General features: G+C 41.6%; 1 protein-coding gene across 7 annotated transcripts in view; it reads left to right on the forward strand.

Annotated features, from left to right (window-relative positions):
• atp2b1a (ATPase plasma membrane Ca2+ transporting 1a) overlaps positions 1–20,053 on the forward strand; it is a 147,854-nt gene that overhangs the window by 113,527 nt on the left and 14,274 nt on the right. For all 7 annotated transcript variants that reach the window (XM_037759928.1, XM_037759934.1, XM_037759927.1 and 4 more), the window contains 16 exons: positions 7,842–8,039; positions 8,353–8,610; positions 8,778–8,903; positions 11,119–11,280; positions 12,017–12,055; positions 14,092–14,247; positions 15,144–15,358; positions 15,672–15,914; positions 16,015–16,256; positions 16,779–17,016; positions 18,063–18,242; positions 18,330–18,417; positions 18,507–18,613; positions 18,776–18,967; positions 19,399–19,612; positions 19,726–19,937. In XM_037759928.1, the coding sequence (XP_037615856.1) occupies positions 7,842–8,039; positions 8,353–8,610; positions 8,778–8,903; positions 11,119–11,280; positions 12,017–12,055; positions 14,092–14,247; positions 15,144–15,358; positions 15,672–15,914; positions 16,015–16,256; positions 16,779–17,016; positions 18,063–18,242; positions 18,330–18,417; positions 18,507–18,613; positions 18,776–18,967; positions 19,399–19,612; positions 19,726–19,937 (2,870 nt within the window). The remainder of the gene's footprint in view (positions 1–7,841; positions 8,040–8,352; positions 8,611–8,777; positions 8,904–11,118; positions 11,281–12,016; positions 12,056–14,091; positions 14,248–15,143; positions 15,359–15,671; positions 15,915–16,014; positions 16,257–16,778; positions 17,017–18,062; positions 18,243–18,329; positions 18,418–18,506; positions 18,614–18,775; positions 18,968–19,398; positions 19,613–19,725; positions 19,938–20,053) is intronic.

Raw genomic sequence — 20,053 nt, forward strand, 5'->3', positions numbered from 1 at the left:
ATTTTGCTTCCCCCCCTCGCACCACTGAGTTTTGACACTTCCCAGTTTCAATCAGCTCATTCGTCATTGGCTTGGGAAATTAAGTCATCATTTCAGATTACAGGAGCTTGACAATTGAAAAGGGATTTCTAATTAGTTGCTTGGTCATTTCTCGAACATTTTAAACCAATCCTTTGCTAATCCGGCACATTTCCAAGCTCCTTTATTTTCCCACCCAAAGAAGTTTGACTGAACTTCTCTGTTGCGGCTGTACGTGGCTGTACCACTCTACTTTGATTAGTTCTCAGCATGGATTAGGCTAAATGTAATTTATCATCACTGCCATTTTCCATGCTGCAACATAAGGCTGGTTATCTAAGATCTAAGATGTCCCAGTTTCAATTTCAATTCACTAGGCTTTGATTCAAATTGATTTTGATAATTAACATACCAATGCTCTGAATCTGAAAAGTTAATTATGCACACAGTACAATGCGCTTTCTAAATTGTGATAAAGAACACTGCCAGAAGCTTATTCAAATATTACCATTGTCTATTTGACAAATATAAACCATTTACCCAGTCACAGTGCTGTAGAATAATTTAATAAAAGATAAAGCCTGAAGGGCATTAATGACAGGTAGAAAAATACAAAACTAAAGGATGATGTTTTGTTTTGCTAGTTTGCTATACGTCTCAAACAAACCCTGTTTCCATAGTGGTGAGGATCCCCTTGTGTGGTGGAAAGAGAGAGCTCACCAATACCTGAAGCTCTGGCAGGTGGCCTGGTGTTATTTGAATGAGTTCACTTCCTCTTTCCGTGCAGACTGTTTTTTTCTTTCAGTAAGTAACCATGATGAAATGAGTACCAGTACCAGTTTTCCCTCTCTTTCTGCTTTTTTTCTAGTCGTGTGGTCGGTTACATAGATGTTAGTAACATTTAAAGGGGAACTCCACCAGTGTTTTTACACATCAATATCAGTTTATTCGTGATGGAGGGTAATACCCATCTTGTGAAAATGGTTGTATAATGTTCTCTGTGGCTCTTGAAGGAGCTTTGTCAAGCCTGCGAAAATAACACCAGTGATTTGTCACCAGGGTTACCTTGGCTTGGGCTCGGAGATGACACATTTTAACTGGAAGTCTGCATTACGTACTTGGGGCATTTAGTTGGAAAGACACGAGTGATTACCAGGCAGGGAAGGTTAAATGAAAAGGCTCTATTGAGTGGCATTATGGGAAGTGTAGGATGCATGTTTATGGAGCTTTTATGATGGACAAAGGCTGTATTTGAAACTGCCCACTACATTCTACTGAAGAACGCAGTATGCAGTATACAGAACGTACTGCGTTCCTCAGTAATTAAGAGCTTTTCAACTCCAAAAAGGGCAGCTAATCACAGGTTCCCATTCATTTTATAATGGACATGGTGTTGTGATATTTAAACAAACCATCCGTCAACAGGGAAATACAAGCCTCTTGTCTACGAGAGCGGTCTCTTGAGAGAAGGAAAGAGCTCCAGCCAGCAAATCCCCCCCCCGAGGGAGTGACTGCGTGCCTGGCTAGCTAGGTAGCGACCCTGGCAGGCACTAGCTTGCTGTCACAGCAGTTTGTAGAGCTTCCGTTGGAGCAAATCTATACAGTTGATTTCTCGCCTTAAATATTCTCAGAAATTAATTTAGTGATAAAATGGCAACAAAACATGTTAAAATAAAAGTGCCATTTTTGGCCACTGTTGCTGTGACCATAGATTCGGCCGTTCCAGCACTTTGCTTTGCATTGTGGGATACAGTAGGCAAGGTAGACTGGTCCAATGCATACTGTAGATTTTGCTTTTGTTTGCATACTGCATACTACATTTTGGCCAAATCAGAACATACTGCTAGTATAGTATGTGGTTTTGAATAAAAGCTTAAGACCTCATTTACAAAAAAAATTATCTAGGCAGAACTGGCGGAGTTGTCAATGGCACGTCCCAATTCGAGGGAAGCAATGCTGCTGTACGGGTTCTACTCATTCTTGATGAGTCAGAACATCTGAGCCTCTGCTGAATCAGTTGTGACCATTCTTGTTTTTTTAAATTCGTCTCTCGTGAGTGCCCCAGCTGTTTGTAAGAGCAATACTAAATCACTGGAGTATTGTTGTAACAGAGTTCCCATACTTTTTTTTTTTTTTTCACCACATTTTCTCAGCATTTAATGTCACAGCTCCGTGTCATAGTATTGTACTCCAAAGTGTACCCAGATGTTTCTATTTAGGCTTGGGGATGATTTCTTTTGGGCACCCAAACCAGTTAATGCTTAACAGCTTAAAGGGGCCCAGAAAAGACTTAAAAAAGAAACCTACAGAAGCATTACAGAGGTGTAAAAGCATCTGTCATTTTCATCTGTAATATTCAGGAAAAAAATGAAATCACACCATCAATATTTTCAGCAAGCCCTACTGACACGGCAGCATTTCTTTTCTCCCAATGGGATCCCTCTGCATAATGAGACTTATCAAATGGGCAAGGCCACTTCGCATCAATATTATTGGCAGTGCTCCCCTATTTTTCCCCTTTCACAGTTATTCCCTGTCGACTGCTATTTTAGTGTAGTCAAATATTTGGGTTCCAGCCCATTGATCCAATCCAGTGTGGGCTGACAGGCTTGCACAATTGGACTGCAATTCACAAAAGCGGACAGGCTCTCGGTATCTATCATTCCAGACGCCACACCCCCTCATTCATTCAACAGGAAGGTTCAGACTGTTAAATGATAGTTTACTCTTTGTAATTCAGGGGGGCCGGCGTAGCTTGTCTTCGAGTCTGAATTCAAAATGATGCACTGAGATGGGCTTTAGCCAGTGAGTGGATGCAGCATATGGTCAGACCCTGCTGCTAGAGCTATTCAGTGGGAACTGCGGTGGTATGCTGATCTACTTGTAATCTTTGGCTTGGAAGCTGTGATGATTTGAGAGAACAATTGGTTTCTTGTTTTTTTTCAGCCTTCAGCTGCGAAATAGATAACAATTAAATCCTGATTTATGTTAGTTATTCCATTTTCAGTAATCAGCGGTTGGTCAGACTCTCTAGTACAAACCGTTTTTGTACATACTTGGCCGTAATTCGTCATCTACCCTGCTTCCTGTACGGCTTGCCAGGTGGGGCATTATCTCATTCAGCGGTCTTCCCAGAATTCCTGAGCAGGGTGATATTAGTTTCAAGTGCATTGCCAAAACGCATTTCCGGTGAAATTGCATAATAATATCCATTTAACACTATTTTTGGAGGTGAAATGATCATGCTATAGTAATGAGCGCAGCACTATTGTTCCATTTGTGAGCCAAAGCCCTGCTCATTAGCACAGAATCTGCTTATGTGCAACAAAGTGCCCTGATCACTTGTAAATGGGAAAGGAGCATTGTGAAGTAAAGAATGAATGATGGTTATTGGAAGATTAAAAAAAGAACGTCAAAGATTATTTTAGTGTTTAGTAGAAACCAAGTAATTTGATGATGTACCTCCTGGAAGTGACCAGACACGCTTTTAGTATTTAAGTGGGCTTTGTTTCCCCTCAATGTGTCTCGTGGTGCAGCATTGTTTTGTTGTTCCACTTGATAAATGATAATAATCTGGTCTTTACATGATAAAAGCAATACTACAACTTGAGCAGAAATGATGGGAATCCTATAATCCAATTATCCTTGTTAGACTTTGATGAGCATAATATCATATTAACATACCCAGATTTGGGGTTAACCTTTCAGCAATGTAAACACCTTTTTACTTAAGTTTACTTTAAGTAAACTAACAATCTCTCTGATTCAACTCTGGAGACGCACCGATATCCGGTTTCGGCTGCCGATCGAAACTGTCCGATTTTCAGTTGATCAGCCATGATCGGTGAACGGCCGATCATATTTCAGATTTTTTTGACGGTCACATTTACACACGTGTGCTGCTGCCCCTGCATGATAGTCTTACGTCTGCACACAGCGACACAGACAATAACGTCACAGCCACACACAAATGACGTAGGTGTGGAAGTTCTTCAGTGTGAGTGAAGAAGACATAAATCTGCAATTTTCACAATTGCATGCCAAAAAATAAGCCGTGGAGAAACAACCTTAAGAACATTTGGAACCACTAACTCATTCCCATGATGCTGCTCGGAGTGATCACAGTCTGCCGACAGCATGGGGTCTCTCCCTAGCACAGTTCTGCTTATAATGGAACTAACAGCTAATAATTGACTTGCAATATGATGCGTTCAAGCTCTATTCAGTAAAAAATTGTATTTGGCGAAGGTAAATTATAACGCCATCATGATGCGTTCAAATGTAACCTTGTAAAATTTTGTTTTTGGAGAGAAACTTGAATAAATCCAGTTGTTTGAAGATGTTTTCACAGCAATATAATATAGGTATTAGAGAGGGAATTATGACCTGTTTAACTTCCTAACAATAAAGCTGGCTCTAAGCAGCTTATAATGTATAATTAAAACTACTAATGCCAAGATATTTTTTTTTAATCAAAGCAAATATGTAAATTATAAAAATAATTTATTTTATCATTTGAATTTTGTGTTTTTATGCAAATAACCACTATAAATGACAATAACAAAGTACAAGAATAACATTTAGAATATGTGACGGTTTACACTGACTTTGGGAAAGTTGAAATCATTTTTCAGGACAGTGGTGAAAAAAAGTTTTTCTTGAGCCTTGCTGTCAATTATAGTACTTAGAAAGAAAATCGGAAACGGCTGGTCGACTTCGGAAATCGGAATCAGCCAAGACAATTGCAATCGGTGCATTTCTAGTCAAGCAAATGAATACACATGAAGAAGGCTCTTACAGGAACTGAAAAGCACGATGTAAATGCTCTGACTGTCATCTATTTGTTTTACATAAATGTCATGACACACTTGTGTCGTTCAGACAGAGACTGTTTATAGGAGAAAGGAAAGCAGGGCTAAATCCCACACAATGTCATTCCTGCAATCACTCTTGTCATACTTGCAATTCTTATCTTGAGTTCCCATCTAGGGCCTGGTTAAGGTCAAATACCACAAGTAAGAAGACAGTGTGCATGTTTCCCCCTCTTTGCTGCATTTTGCATACAAAAAATGGTATTATGTGCATGAAACTTAACATATTCTCTTGGAAGTGAGATTGCTTTGAAATGGTTTGTCCAGTGAGGGGTGTCTGATTGTACAGGACAGTGTGTTGGCACATCTTACACAGTTATGTAACGGCAGTAAAAGAGAAATTGTGACCCTGTTTCATTGAATTTTGACAGGCCCAGAGTGAAGGCTTACCTCCTTGACCCCTCGCTGCTGGCTGAAATGACAGTACTCGGAGGGGTCAGCCGGGGACAAGCCTCCAAATTAAATGGTTAATGATTAGCTGCTTGACTTGAGACACACTCTGGGTGCTAAAATGATGTGAGGGGCCAAGGCCAACCTATTTTATGTTTGTGTATCCAATGGAGGGACGACGTGTTGATTGTCCCCTGTCAGTTGTATTTATTGCTCTAATGCAAAGGGAAAAGGTGGTGTAAAATTGAATGGGGTATTAGCTGTCAGCATGTTTTCATTAGAGGCGTAGAGAATCAAAGCAGACGGTGAGAGACAGCCAGGGAGCAGCAACGGGCAGCTATGCAGGATAAACCCCATAGCCTTTATAATGTGCTCTGCTGGTGAGTCATCATTCTTCTCACCCCCCTTTTAGAAAAGTATGCGTTAGGATGTAATGTCAACTGGACTTTCTTTTTTTTTTTTCTTAAAAAATTACTCAAATCGATGAATCGACTATTAAAATAGTTGGCGATTAATTCAATTAAAGTTGACAATCGATTCATCGTTGCAGCTAATGAAAATAATCTGTGGTTACAGCGCAATTATTACGATATTAGTATCGTATTCTCTTGGCTGTTAACGGCCAGCTCTGTTCGTTGTACACAAACCAACCAGTCGACAGTTTGCAGAGATGAATGCCCAAAAGAAAAGCCCACATTTCTGGTCGGAAACACGTCTAATTTTAAACATTATGAAAGACTTGGATGTCAACAGGTTTTTGGACATGCGCAAATATCGCAACATCGACCTTCTCAAGACAGTGATTGGAAGTATTTATTTTCATTAGCCATGTAAACAGTTTAGTAGGAAGGTTGTCTTTTTCAGAATAAGGGCAAAAAACTCAATATTTTATGCACGAAAACATAATCATTAAAACATAATCATTGCAGTGAAAAGGAAGAAAGAATCCTCAGGACAAGTGAGGCAGAGTGTAGATATTTAATTGGATAGCAAGAACGCTCAAAGTTACTTTTGCTTTATGAAACAATTCTACTAATAATTTAATTAACAAGCAGTTCTTCACAAAACTATTGTAGACGTGTCTTTTCTCCCTTAGCGAAATGTGTTCCCTTTGTCTGAAATAACCAGCATTGAACTGCAGTCTAGGGCTGCAACTTACAATTATTTTCATTATCGATTAATCTGCAGATTTTCTTCTCGTTTATTTGTTTTGACTTTATTATGTTAGATAATAGGGGCCCGTTAGAATTCCCAACGGCCTGAGGGAATGTATTGATGTTGCTTGTTTTTTTTCAACCGACAGTTAAAAACCAAAAGATATTTAATTTACTATCATATATGACAAAGAAAAGCAGCCAATCTTTACTTTTGGAGAAGCTGGTTTGCTTGAAACAATTGAAACAATTCTGTTGATTGACTCCCTACTTGTTCAGTCTCCACCATCAGTCGGTCTATTTAGACAGCATTTCTGATGGAGAATTGTCTCATTCGCAGTAGAACAATGTACTTTACTCCCTGGGCTGTTTTCACTGCACAGACTCATTATCCAAATGTGGTGTCACGATCTGCATTGTACCTGTAGTCTGCGTGTATGCGAGTGTGTGTGTGTGTGTGTGTGTGTGTCCTTCTGTCTGTCTCTGTCCATACGTTGACCCTACTGATCCTTTTCCCTATTAAGACACTGCTATTCCGAGTACGGCTCCTCTTCAGCCGTCGGTAGCTCCGGTCTTTATTAGTCTCAGTCCTATGCACCCTCACCCACCCCCAATTTGTCTGTCAGTAGCAGTTTCACACAGTCACTCTTCCCTGGCCCCCAATTCTGCTCCACCTTCACTCTGCCCCACACACACACAGCTCCATCCAGTCTACACAGCCACCCACACACACAGTCAGTCGGCATGAATAGAACTGAAAAACTGTCATGCATCATCAAATGTGCGAAGGCCCTTTTGAATATATGACTGTGCCTTGAATGTGGAGGCATTTGAATGGGTGCCTGCAGAATGCTCAGTGTGCACATGGATGAATGGGTCTCAGGCCAACCAGACGTGTGATGTGTCAGAGAGATGACTCTATAACGGGACAGTAGTATACATAAAAGCACCTGCGAGTCTAAAGCTGATTCAACCTCTCTAGTCAGTCCGGTCATTGTGTTTTTTTTAAAGAAAGGCAGTTTGTGGGATTAGATTTGACCTCTGTTCTCACGTTCTTTTGCATGCCCTGAAAGAGGTGAAAATGTTTGACGTGCCCACAGAATGTGTGTCATTGTTGGCCAGCGTTGTCGCCTCCACAGTGTCCTGTCAGAAATGCTGATTCCTTTTTGGGGGATAATGTTTTTGGAGGCCTGGTTACAAGAGTACAGCTCACTGACTTTTACTTTTTTGGAGACAAGCACTCCTCCTGTGAGCTAAATGTCTACAGTAATGCGTGGCACACAATTTAAGGCGTTCTTTTTGATGTGAATATTTAATTTTTGTGGTCTAACATTAAATTCCAAGATGGATTTAAAATGGAAATCTTACAAATGAAATGCTTTTGTCCTTTTGTTTTTCCCCTCTCCAGGTCTAAGTGGACAGCCCGGAGACATCGAGAAGCGGAAAACAGTGTTTGGGGAAAATTTAATACCGCCCAAAAAGCCTAAAACTTTCTTACAGTTAGTGTGGGAGGCGCTACAGGATGTCACACTGATTATCCTAGAAGTGGCAGCCATAGTTTCATTAGGCCTTTCTTTTTATAGACCTCCAGATGCCGAAAGAGAACGTAAGCAACACTTCATTACAATCCTATTCTTTTTTTATTAAACCATGTTACTGTTCATTGATATAGCCTCTTTATGTGTGACATTCTATTTGAATATAACATGTTTTATGTTAAAGAAATGTTTGCTTGTCCCTGACTCATTTGTCTAGTTAATTTATTTCGTGGTGTAATCTAATGAAATACCCTCATTTCTTAGTGTTTAACACTGCATTTATTTGTCTGTTTGTGCATTTCATTGTGCCTTAGTGATGGGATAATGTGTGTGAGAGTTGATAGTGACTTTGTATTAAGATTTGCCCTTGGCCCTCTGCAGACTGTGGAAAGGCAGCTGGCGGTGCGGAGGATGAAAATGAGTCAGAGGCGGGCTGGATCGAGGGCGCCGCCATTCTCCTGTCAGTTATCTGCGTGGTGCTGGTGACGGCGTTCAACGACTGGAGTAAAGAGAAGCAGTTTAGGGGCCTACAGAGCCGCATCGAGCAGGAACAGAAATTTACTGTCGTCCGTGGAGGACAAGTCATCCAAATTCCTGTGGCGGAGATCGTGGTCGGCGACGTTGCACAAGTAAAATATGGTGAGAAGAGATTTTGATTTGTTACTGAAGTCATTTAAATTTAACGACAATGGTTTCTGTGATGGATAGAATATAGAGAATGCTTGGGATGTAATTTAAGAGTCATTCAAAATAATTATTCTTTTACACACTAAATGAAAGATTTGCTTGGTCCGTGTGTGTTTCAGGTGACCTTTTGCCTTCCGACGGAGTCCTCATCCAAGGCAACGATCTGAAGATCGACGAGAGCTCACTCACAGGGGAGTCAGACCATGTGAAGAAAACACTAGAAAAAGATCCAATGCTATTATCAGGTAACATGAAGCCTCAATTTCTTTTTCATAAGTTCTCTCCTTGCTGGTTATTACCGGAAGGCAATGAAGGTTGTGATTTTTGAAAGGGGGTTTGATTGAAAACTAGGCATGCACCGATAAGATACCGGATCGTGCATCGGGCCGATATTGACTCAAATAGCTGGATCATATATCGGTGACAATGGAGCCGATCTGTTCAATTAAATTTTATGTTGGAATACATTATAGACTGGAATTTAAATTCCTGTCGAAGTTTTGACCAATTTGTTCCTGCATAAAAAAAGGTTTACACTTGAATTGTAATTCCTGTTAATTTTGAAGATTTACCAAGTTGCTGGTGTACGATTTATTATTTTAATAATAAATAAACAGTCAAGTTAACTTTAAAGATTTTTTAGCAAGTTGCTGGCTTATGATTTATTATTTTAATATTGAATAACAGTTCAGTAAATTTATATTTATGTATTTATTTGTTACATTTTGTTTTACAAAGTTAGGAAAGCACTGTTAAAATCAAGCCTGGTGTTGCCTTACACATAAAAGAATGATCCCGGTCACTTCCACACAGTGAGGCATACAGCATATTTATTCAACATTGGTATCGGATCGATACTCGGTACCGGCCGATACCTAAAGCCCAGGTATTGCTGTCAGTATCAGGCTGAAAAAGGTCGGTGCTTTAAGACATCTGCAAAACTGACTGAGCTGAGTTAAATTAAATAATACATTACACATTACCTTCAAAGTCTGGATTCTTTGGACTCCAATCTTTATTAAAAAATAAATGGCAGATAACCACTGTGCAATTTCATCACATCAGAATGCAATCCATTTTTTTACAGACGTTTTATCTTTGATCTGCCCTCTTCAGGCATTCTGTGAGGCCGTGAAGCTTCAAAACAGTGTTTAATATTTCATTTACACCGATAACCTTTTCACAATATGAAAACAAATATTTTTACTCAGCTAAGAACAGGTGAAACCACTAATTCGATGTTTAAGTTCGGTTTTCATTATTCACAAATTAACCTTTGCAGCTTGCACATTGAAAATAATTGAACCCCGAGAATTCATCAGTATTCAGCGTAGTGCGCAACTCCTGTCCTAATAATAATTTGCTCATGCTTTTAGAGATAAATTCTCTGTGTATTCAATGTCGTGATGGTAATTTGCTTGGCTTTTGCGACAAACTGGATTAGAATTGAAAGTGAATTGGCGTCCCTAGCCTGCTGCTCAGTGTAATCAATTAGCAGCCATCCAACACTCCCCAGATGTAAAACTGTAATAGGTTCGGGTTTGACGTGTGGAGAGTCCACGTGCACAAAGCCCATTCGACACTGTGTTTGTGCTGTCGGGTAGCTTTGTTTTCACTCTACTCAGAACCCCCAGAAGAAGTGTGCAGGGATTCTGCAGAAACACTTATTGTTTAGTTCATACGGCGCTCTTTAATGGCGCACATCCAAGAGAGAGGAGTGTGTGTGTGAACACTGCTCCACCACTGCTTTTTGATTTCCCTTAGCTGTATCCCTTCTGCAATCACTCTCACGAATGAAAGGAAAGCATCCTCTAATTAACAGAGGCATGAGAGAACTTTTAACTGCTTTGTACTTTTCAGTCTCTCGCTCTCTGTTTTCACTCTCTTTTTCCTCTGACTTAAGCTGGTTTTCTCTTCTGGTCATTTGCTCTTTCTGTATAAATCGATAAGATTGTCCCGTGTTCTGAGAGGCACGGAGACCCAGAGATCTCTGGAGAAACCTTGTTGTAGCCTCTCAGATTCCCATTAATTCACCCAGATTCACAATTGGCTTTTGATTAAAGGCTGTTGATTAAAGGTTTGGAGGATATTTGCATCCGTGACTGTTTCTTTCTCTTTCTACTTGCAAGCGCACCATTTCCCTTTTGTATTTATTGCCTCGATTTAAAAATCAAACCTTCTCGTGTGTAGCTGAACAACGCCACTTGAAAGCCTGGCTAAACCACCTTCTCTGTAAGCAAAGGAATCTAGCTCAACGTTTAGTCTGGACCAAAGAGACAAAGCAACAAATAAGTTAGAGATCTGTACCGTATATTTGGTCAGGGTTGAAGTATGAACAGAAACATGCTGTAAATAATCTTGGAAGCAAAGTGAAACATTTAGTCAGATACTGTACATACTGTGCATACTTTCCCTCCCACCCTTAGTTACTGACATTTTATTTTCCTCCTCTGTCCAAAGGCACCCATGTAATGGAAGGCTCAGGGAAAATGTTGGTCACTGCTGTGGGTGTCAACTCTCAAACTGGAATTATCTTCACTCTACTTGGGACCGCTGAGGACGATGACGAGGATGAAGAGGAAAAGAAAAAGGAAAAGGAGGAGAAGAAGAAACAGAGGAAAAGTTAGTGTGACCATTCCCCACTGCTTATTATTTCCCTTCCTTGTTCTGTTGTTCACATGTTTGCGTGGACATTTTCCATTTTCTACCACCAGTTTTGCATCTCACATAAAGATTCCATCATCTTCCATTGAGACTTGTCGAGGTCCAGGGCTGAGCTGTAGGAGATTCTGCAGTTACTTTTCATTCTTTTCATTATCAATCGATTAGGTGAATATTTTTTTGATTAATCTTTAGTCTATAAAATATCGGAAAATGGTGAAAATGCCATTTATAGTTCCCCCACAGCCCAAGTTAAACATGGTTGGACTATCTTTAATAACATCACAGCGGTGATTTATTGCTTTGCAAGAATTATTTTCAATTAGGGCTGTCTAAGTTAACGCGATAATAACACGTTAACAGAAATTTGATTTAACGCCTCTAATTTCTTTAACGCATCAACACAACTTGCGATTTTTAGGTGAAGATACTGGCGGCATATGAAACAAGAGAACCCAAGGAATCCATTGTTACCAACCATGTCATACTACCATGTCGGGAAGAACGCTAAATAACGCTCCAAACGTTTGCTAAATTTCGGCGAGGAAAAACTGTCATGGCCATTTTCAATGGGGTCCCTTGACCTCTGACCTCAAGATATGTGAATTAATGTGTTTAATAGTGCAGTTACTGTGTATTGCCCACCAATTGTGTTTTTTACTTACTACTACTGACTCCCCGGTGTATTTTTCCACAGACAAGAAGCAGGATGCAGTTGTGGAAAATCGTAAGAAAGGTAAGTTGCTTGCCCACAAACACACACACACAACAGTATATAATTGCCTTACAGCTTAACACCAACCTTTATGTGTTAGCTTTTAGCTTGATCAGCGTCTCCCTCCCCATTTAACAGCACTGGATGTAGGTCAAAGCCTCAATTTGTTAATAATTGGCTGCAGTGGTTTTATGCACATAATGAGGGGTTGCATATTTTTGCATGTCCCCGTGTCAGTTTATACTTTGTACTGGCTGTTCTTGCCCACCCATTGTACTGTCTGGCCCTCCCCTCTGCCTCTAACTCCTCTTTTCTCGTCCTTGCCTGGCACATTTGCGCTTTGAGCAGCAGGTGCTACTGAATCCAGTTATAGCGATTAGTGATGAGGAGATTAAAGCCATGCAACAATTCTGGAGCCAGAACATCTGCTTTCCCACCCATCTCCCTCCCTCAGGCCCCCACAATTTGATTTCTATTGATGTCCCAATCTGAACTATTCAGAGTCAAACTGTACGACTTGCACAATTTCAGACTGACAGCACCGATAATGAGGCTGTTTAGTGGTAACTCAGCCAGCTAGCCAGGCCCGTCGTCCTGCTGGGACTCTATGATCAGTTGTGCTCGGGTCTGTGACCACAACCCTGGCGCTAGTCCCTGGTGCACAGATTCCCTCTGCCTGCCAGGAATCAACAGTAATCCTTTAGACTGAGATTACACAGGCCATGTAAGAGCAGAACAAGCCACAGTCCACAGCAGCTGCAGTAGCCCAGTGTTAATGCCCCTCCTCTTCCTGCTGCATACATTCACACACAATACCATGCTACTGTCCACAGCGTAGTAAATGGAGCTTGACAAATTGGACACGGGCTGCCTATGCTCAGAAAAAGCAAGAGCGCGGAAATTACACCCAAACAGTAGTAATAATAAAAGCAAAAAATGAGAGAGATGGAAAAGTGTCCTGCAGCAGCGGTAGCGCCGGCTGCCCGGCAGAGCTAATGATTTCATCGTGGTGAGTGACACGACGGAGACCAGCCCCCGCTGGCCCGTCGCGAGCCTCTCCTCCCTCCTTTGCCCACGAGAGGCTTTGCGTTTCCAAGGTTACCTGGTTAGACGTGGGTTTGGGATTCCTGTCAGTTCTGCACGCGAGGGAGGGAGGGAGGGGGGTCCTGAGGGATGTTGAGGAAGAGATGAAAGAGATTTACGGGAATTTAACTGGCAACGACCGCCGCGGTTTGCTGTCGAAGGAGGAGGTGATTCCTCAGACAGATCCCGATGCTACTAGCTGGTTAACCTGTTCTTTAAAATCTCTAGGTGGGAGTGTGGTAATTAACACTTCCAAATCTTCCTGCTAATTACTGAGCAGTCAGATCACTGCAAACATAATTACAGTGACATTTCCCAAGTTCCATGGATAAAAGGAAAGCAAAAAAAAAGCATGCTAAAATTTTTAATGGTGTGACATCTCTTTTGCTCTTGGACGTCACTTTTCATTTAATCTCTTATGTTGAAATATAGTGCTTTGTTGTGTTATATATAAAATATTACCATAATGTAGTATTTCTGTCTTGCTGATCTGAAGCAACTTGCTGTGACTTATTACCGGCTAAACCAGATAATCAAATAAATTCGGGATCAAATCTAGTCCCGACCTGTTTGTAGATCAACTTGTTCCTCTTGACACTTTTTACTTGAATAAAAGTCTGTTTGTTATATGACCACGTACAGTTAAATTCATTCACTGGTGTGTAACAAGCAAAGTTTTTATTTCAGGTCTTGCAAATGTAAGCAAATAGTCAAATCTAAATAGGCTTCATACAGTATGATACCTGAATGGAGAGATACAGCTCTTGTGTGTCCTTTGGATTATGTTGATTTGTTACAGCGGCTAGACCGGTTTGCTGCTCTTCCTGTGAATCCTGGAATCTGTTTGAATAGAAAGTTATTGAGCACAATGTTTAAATTGTGTACATTAAATGTGTGTGCACCACTAAACTGTAATGGCATAAACTGTCAGGTCGTTTCATTTAACGACTTTTTTTCTCGTTCCTTTGCTGCAGCTAAAGCACAGGATGGTGCTGCGATGGAAATGCAGCCACTGAACAGTGACGAAGCAGGCGAGGCAGAGGAGAAGAGGAAATCCAACAATTCAAAGAAAGAGAAGTCGGTGCTCCAGGGCAAACTGACTAAACTAGCTGTGCAGATTGGCAAAGCAGGTGAGTTGGACCAAAAACAGTTGAATGCCATGTGCTCTTGTATCCCTTCTTTCACTGCCATGTTATTGTCTACATCTCCAACGTTTTATTATGTTTTATATCTAGAATGAATGTTGGTAAATGATAGGGTGGGCGATATGTTAAAATTTTCCAACCTGCCACTGTCAGCCTAACAACTATTGCCAATATATTTGCCTGAGCGGCGAGTTCCCTACATTTCACAAGCTCTCTTAGCTTTTTTTAGTCTAATAAATAAACAAAATGAACTCTCAAAATGAAAAGAAAGGAAATATTCTTACACCTATTTTCCTTAATAATAGAAAAACAAACTGTACACCTTCTGAATTCAAGTTTCTCTCTTTCACTGAACTAAGGCTAGCATAATTGCCTTGTTAAGTCATCATATAACACACTTGGTTAGTCTTTCTACTGTTATAACAATCACCAACTCTGGTTTGATTTCACTTGCCCCGTTGGGCAAGTGGGTCAGAAACATACTTGCTCCTATACACTTTTTATTTATTAGCGCTTATCAAATAACAACAAAAACTAAAGTTAATTGTCATGTTCAATCTTTAAGTAAATTAATCTGGGCTTTCTTCTACATCCTCTAACCCCAACTAAACTCCAATTTCCAGGATAATAGAAATGCTTTAGTTTCAGCTTATAAACTTTGTCTTTACCTGCCGCCATTTTCTGGCGAGTGCCCGTTCGGTACTGCACATGTGCAACTCTAAACAGAGATGAGAAGGAAGCAAGATGGCTCGCTCCTTAGCTACTTAAATCATCAGCTCGATATTCGTCCAGTTGCCCAACCCTAGTAAACGATACCAATATGAATGATTGATCATCCTCGTTCTTCCTTTTCTCTCTCATTCTCTCTTATCCCCTCCCAGGACTGGTTATGTCAGCCATCACTGTCATCATCCTGGTGGTGCTGTTTGTAGTAGACACCTTCTGGATCCAGAACCTGCCCTGGGTCAAGGACTGCACGCCCATTTACATTCAGTTCTTTGTGAAATTCTTCATCATCGGCGTCACCGTGCTGGTGGTGGCTGTTCCCGAGGGCCTGCCGCTTGCTGTAACAATCTCCCTGGCATACTCCGTTAAGGTAAAGTCTCCTAGCCAAGTGACCCGTGGCCGGTGCTGGCCAGCTTACACATTAGCCTATTAAAACTAGCAGGCCAGGCCGTTAAGACAAGGAGACTTGGCCAACTGATACCCTAAAGCCAAGCTATGATCCCCTGTGCTGAATTTGTTTGCCAACAGAGGGCTTTATCCAATCAAGCAACTATTAATTTCCATCTTGTAGCCTTTACACACATTTCTTTGACTCACAAGTTAAATTGTGTTTCAGCACAGAAAATATACAGTTAAATTGAGTCGTGTTTGATCGTTTGATATATCGCTTTATCTTCCTACAGAAAATGATGAAAGACAACAATCTGGTGCGTCACTTGGATGCCTGTGAGACTATGGGCAACGCTACCGCCATCTGCTCCGACAAGACTGGTACGCTCACCATGAACCGCATGACTGTGGTGCAGGCCTTCCTCGCTGAAAAGCACTACAGGAAGGTCCCCGAACCAGAGAACATCCCCTCCTCCATTTTAGACATGCTGATTCTGGGCATCGCAGTCAATTGCGCCTACACTACAAAGATCATGGTAGGGCCTGAGAAAAAGCAACGTGCCTCTAAAATACATTATGTGTCGTATTTGGCTTTAGGAAATGTACTTAACTGTCTTTCCACCTTTTTTCCTTCAGTCTCCAGAGAAAGAAGGGGGCCTGCCACGGCAAGTGGGCAACAAGACCGAATGTGCCTTGCTCGGCTTTTCAAAGGACCTGAAGCGCGACTACCAGGCTATACGCAACGAGATCCCCGAGGAGAAACTGTACAAAGTCTACACCTTCAACTCAGTCCGCAAGTCTATGAGCACTGTGTTGAAGATGGCCGATGGCAGCTACCGCATGTTCAGCAAAGGGGCCTCAGAAATTCTCCTAAAAAAGTAAGAAAACGGTTTTCATCTTTGTTTTTTTATATCGCATTGTACGGTTTATGTTTATCTATCGGCAGTTCTGTCCACATAAATTATTCTCAATGACAGGTTATTGCGTCGATTTTTTTACTTCTTCCAGCTGGCCAGTCTCTGCAGTAAATGATATGTGTAATGGCTTAAGCAGCTAAGAAGTTCAAGTGCATCCCACCCAAGCCCCTTACTTTGCGACTTAAAAACAGGCGCTGAGAAAATGAGCCGGTAACAACTCTGTAAGCCTCTTAACCAAGCAGGCTTCTTTTTTAACCCACAGAGGGCTTAGTGTGACTTCTTACTAGTGCGGCTCACCATTCAGACGCTTTGTCTTCTCCTCTGCCCTTAACCCGTTATCTCATCTAAATGATTTTATCCATTTTCGATTCTATCTCCCTCCTTCAACCACATTTCTCAACTGGATATTCTTTTTACCCTCTTCTCTACACTTGTATATTAATATAAGATGGTAATATTTAATATCCCCGTTTCACCTCCCAGGTGCTATAAAGTCATGTGCGCAAATGGCGAGGCCAAGGTGTTTCGGCCTCGGGACAGAGACGACATGGTCAAGAAAGTGATCGAGCCCATGGCCTCAGAGGGCCTGAGGACCATCTGCCTTGCATACAGAGATTTCTGCCCCGCTGACGGAGAGCCTGACTGGGACAATGAAAATGATATCCTCACCGGACTGACCTGCCTCAGTGTGGTGGGCATCGAAGACCCCGTGAGACCCGAGGTTAGTGGCTACACATGCAAGAAGGCTTACATCACAATTGTTTTAATTGAAACGAGTTGAGAGAGAACTTCATTTCATAGAGAAAATTGAGTTGCATATAATCAGGGGAACAATTCACAATGGAAATGTAACTTGCTTGTGGGTACATTGAGAGCGCATGAATATCACTGATGAATTTCGCAGTGCTGTTGTATTTATCAGCTCCATGTACTGTGCTAGCATCTAGCACAGTACATGGAGTTTTAAAGCTAGAGTGAAGATACTGGCATCATATGAAACTAGAAAACCTAAGGAATCCATTGGTACCAACCGTGTCATACTAACTTGTTGCGAAGGAGGCTAAGATGCTCCTTTCTCGGTGTGAATGAATGAAAGTTACAGGACCGTGTGTACACGGCTCCCCCCATTCCAACATTAGAAAGGTTTTGGGGGGATGGGGTTTCCGAAGCTATTAGACCATCCGACAAGCACTTCTGAAGAAGCGTGCTGGCAGCTTAATGGGTTATCTTGCTCCACTGGACTATTGGACACTCAGGCTTTCTGAGTAAAGCAAGAAAACTGACTGACAGGAGATGCCGCATCAGCCATTCTTAAACACGAGGAGTGGCTCCGCTTCGGCGCAAGCATCAAATACTGAACCGATACATGAGTTATGACATTGAGGCTTTTTTAGGGAGTGGTTCCACAGTGAACAGATCTGGGTCATTAGCATGCTAGATGATCAACTTTCTTCTTCAGTCACTCATTTACTTTGGCCTTCTGCCATTTTGTGCCAGGCAGGTAACACACACTCAACTTGTTTGCTGGAAAAACAAATGTCTGTGGTTTGGACAGGAGCTGATAAGAGCAGTAAGACTCCAGCATACAGTCTCTATATAAATCTAAACCTGAACAAAAGATATGTATGGAGATAAAAAGCTGCTTAGAGCTGCAGAGTTTGATGTTACTAATGACCGCCTCACAAAACCTGCACTTTCATTTTTTATATCCCCAGTGATATGAAAAACACGCATTTCATCACTCATTGTGTTTCCGCATTCCTTCAGGTGCCAGACGCCATCAGGAAGTGCCAGCGCGCAGGCATCACGGTGCGGATGGTGACTGGGGACAACATCAACACGGCTCGAGCCATCGCCTCCAAGTGTGGCATCCTGCTGCCCGGAGACGACTTCATCTGCATCGAGGGCAAAGAGTTCAACCGAAGGATACGCAATGAAAAAGGAGAGGTGGGCCTCAGCAACATACTGTACCTCAGAGACTGTTGAAAAAATGTGCTGTTGGGATTCTATCAGGGTTTTGTCTCGTGTTTCTAGATTGAACAAGAACGCATTGACAAGATCTGGCCCAAACTACGAGTACTGGCTCGCTCTTCCCCCACGGACAAGCACACCTTAGTGAAAGGTAATTCTGTTATTCTGGTATGAGTAAAATGTACGAAGCATGTTTTGTTTTGGGCTTCATTTTGAATATTTATGTTTTTACTTTTCTAGGTATTATTGACAGCACAGTGATAGAACAAAGACAAGTAGTAGCAGTGACAGGCGACGGTACTAATGATGGTCCCGCCTTGAAGAAAGCTGATGTTGGCTTTGCCATGGTGAGTTTTCTCTGTGTTTACTATCTTTAATTAGACTACATGACTAAAAGATGTTAACCTGTCCACAACAGTTCATTTACAGTAATACTGGTCAGGTAAGAATGTTCAATATGTTGCGATCAGATCCAGGCAGATTCTTGATCATCTTTTTTTTTTCTCCAGGGTATCGCCGGCACAGACGTAGCCAAGGAGGCGTCCGACATCATCCTGACCGACGACAACTTCTCCAGCATCGTCAAGGCCGTCATGTGGGGACGCAACGTCTACGACAGCATCTCCAAGTTCCTCCAGTTCCAGCTGACAGTCAACGTGGTGGCTGTCATCGTAGCGTTTACAGGAGCCTGCATCACACAGGTTAGCGCACAACGGAGTCGCTCACTTCGACTCAACGGACTAGCGCAATGTGATTTAAGACGTCCTCGTTTGTGTCTCTACCAAAAATATTGCAGATCTATCTTAAATAGTCAATATATTCCTCAGACCTAATTGTCTTGATTTCCATAAAAAATCCTGTCCTGTAACCATAATTTCATTTTTTAAACCATTTGCATGTGTGTACCGAAACCAAATGGCTGACAGTTGTGCTGCAGACAAGAGCATAATTTGTTTTCCACATGCAATTTGGTTCATGTCAGTTGAAATATCTTTTTAATAGACGCTCTGAATTTCCATGTTTTTTTTTATATTTTACGATATCTGTGACTGTGATAGATGGGTTATTTATTTTGATTCCTCCCTCTTCTCAACCTAATTCGGTGCCCCTCTCTCTCTCTCTCTGCCTCCAGGACTCTCCGCTGAAAGCAGTACAGATGTTATGGGTCAACCTCATCATGGACACCTTTGCTTCGCTAGCTCTGGCCACGGAGCCCCCTACAGAAGCCCTGCTGCTAAGGAAGCCATATGGCCGCAACAAGCCTCTCATCTCCCGCACCATGATGAAGAACATCCTGGGTCAGGGAGTGTTCCAGTTAATCATCATCTTTACGCTCCTCTTTGCCGGTAAGAAGCTACACTGTGTAGTTCCTTCATCTCCACAGAGCCGGTGGATTTATTGCGCGTTTTCCTAAATCCATCCGTTTATTTTAACACATTTTCTCTGTCTGTTCCCGTAGGAGAGAGAATTTTTGATATAGACAACGGCAGGAATACACCCCTCCACGCCCCGCCTTCTGAACACTACACCATTGTCTTCAATACCTTTGTACTGATGCAGCTTTTCAACGAGATCAATGCCCGCAAGATCCACGGTGAAAGGAATGTCTTTGAAGGCATCTTCAACAACCTTATCTTCTGCAGTATTGTCTTCGGTACCTTCATTATCCAGGTAAAGAAGAGCTCTTTTGGTTAACTTGTTTTTGTTTTTTTTGTGAATGTGCTTTGGTGACTCATACGATGATCAGTCCCCAAGCAAATGTGAAATCTAAAAAGTTTGCTCTCTAA

This window comes from Sebastes umbrosus, chromosome 23 (genome assembly GCF_015220745.1).
Source record: "Sebastes umbrosus isolate fSebUmb1 chromosome 23, fSebUmb1.pri, whole genome shotgun sequence".
NCBI classification, from domain to species: domain Eukaryota; kingdom Metazoa; phylum Chordata; class Actinopteri; order Perciformes; family Sebastidae; genus Sebastes; species Sebastes umbrosus.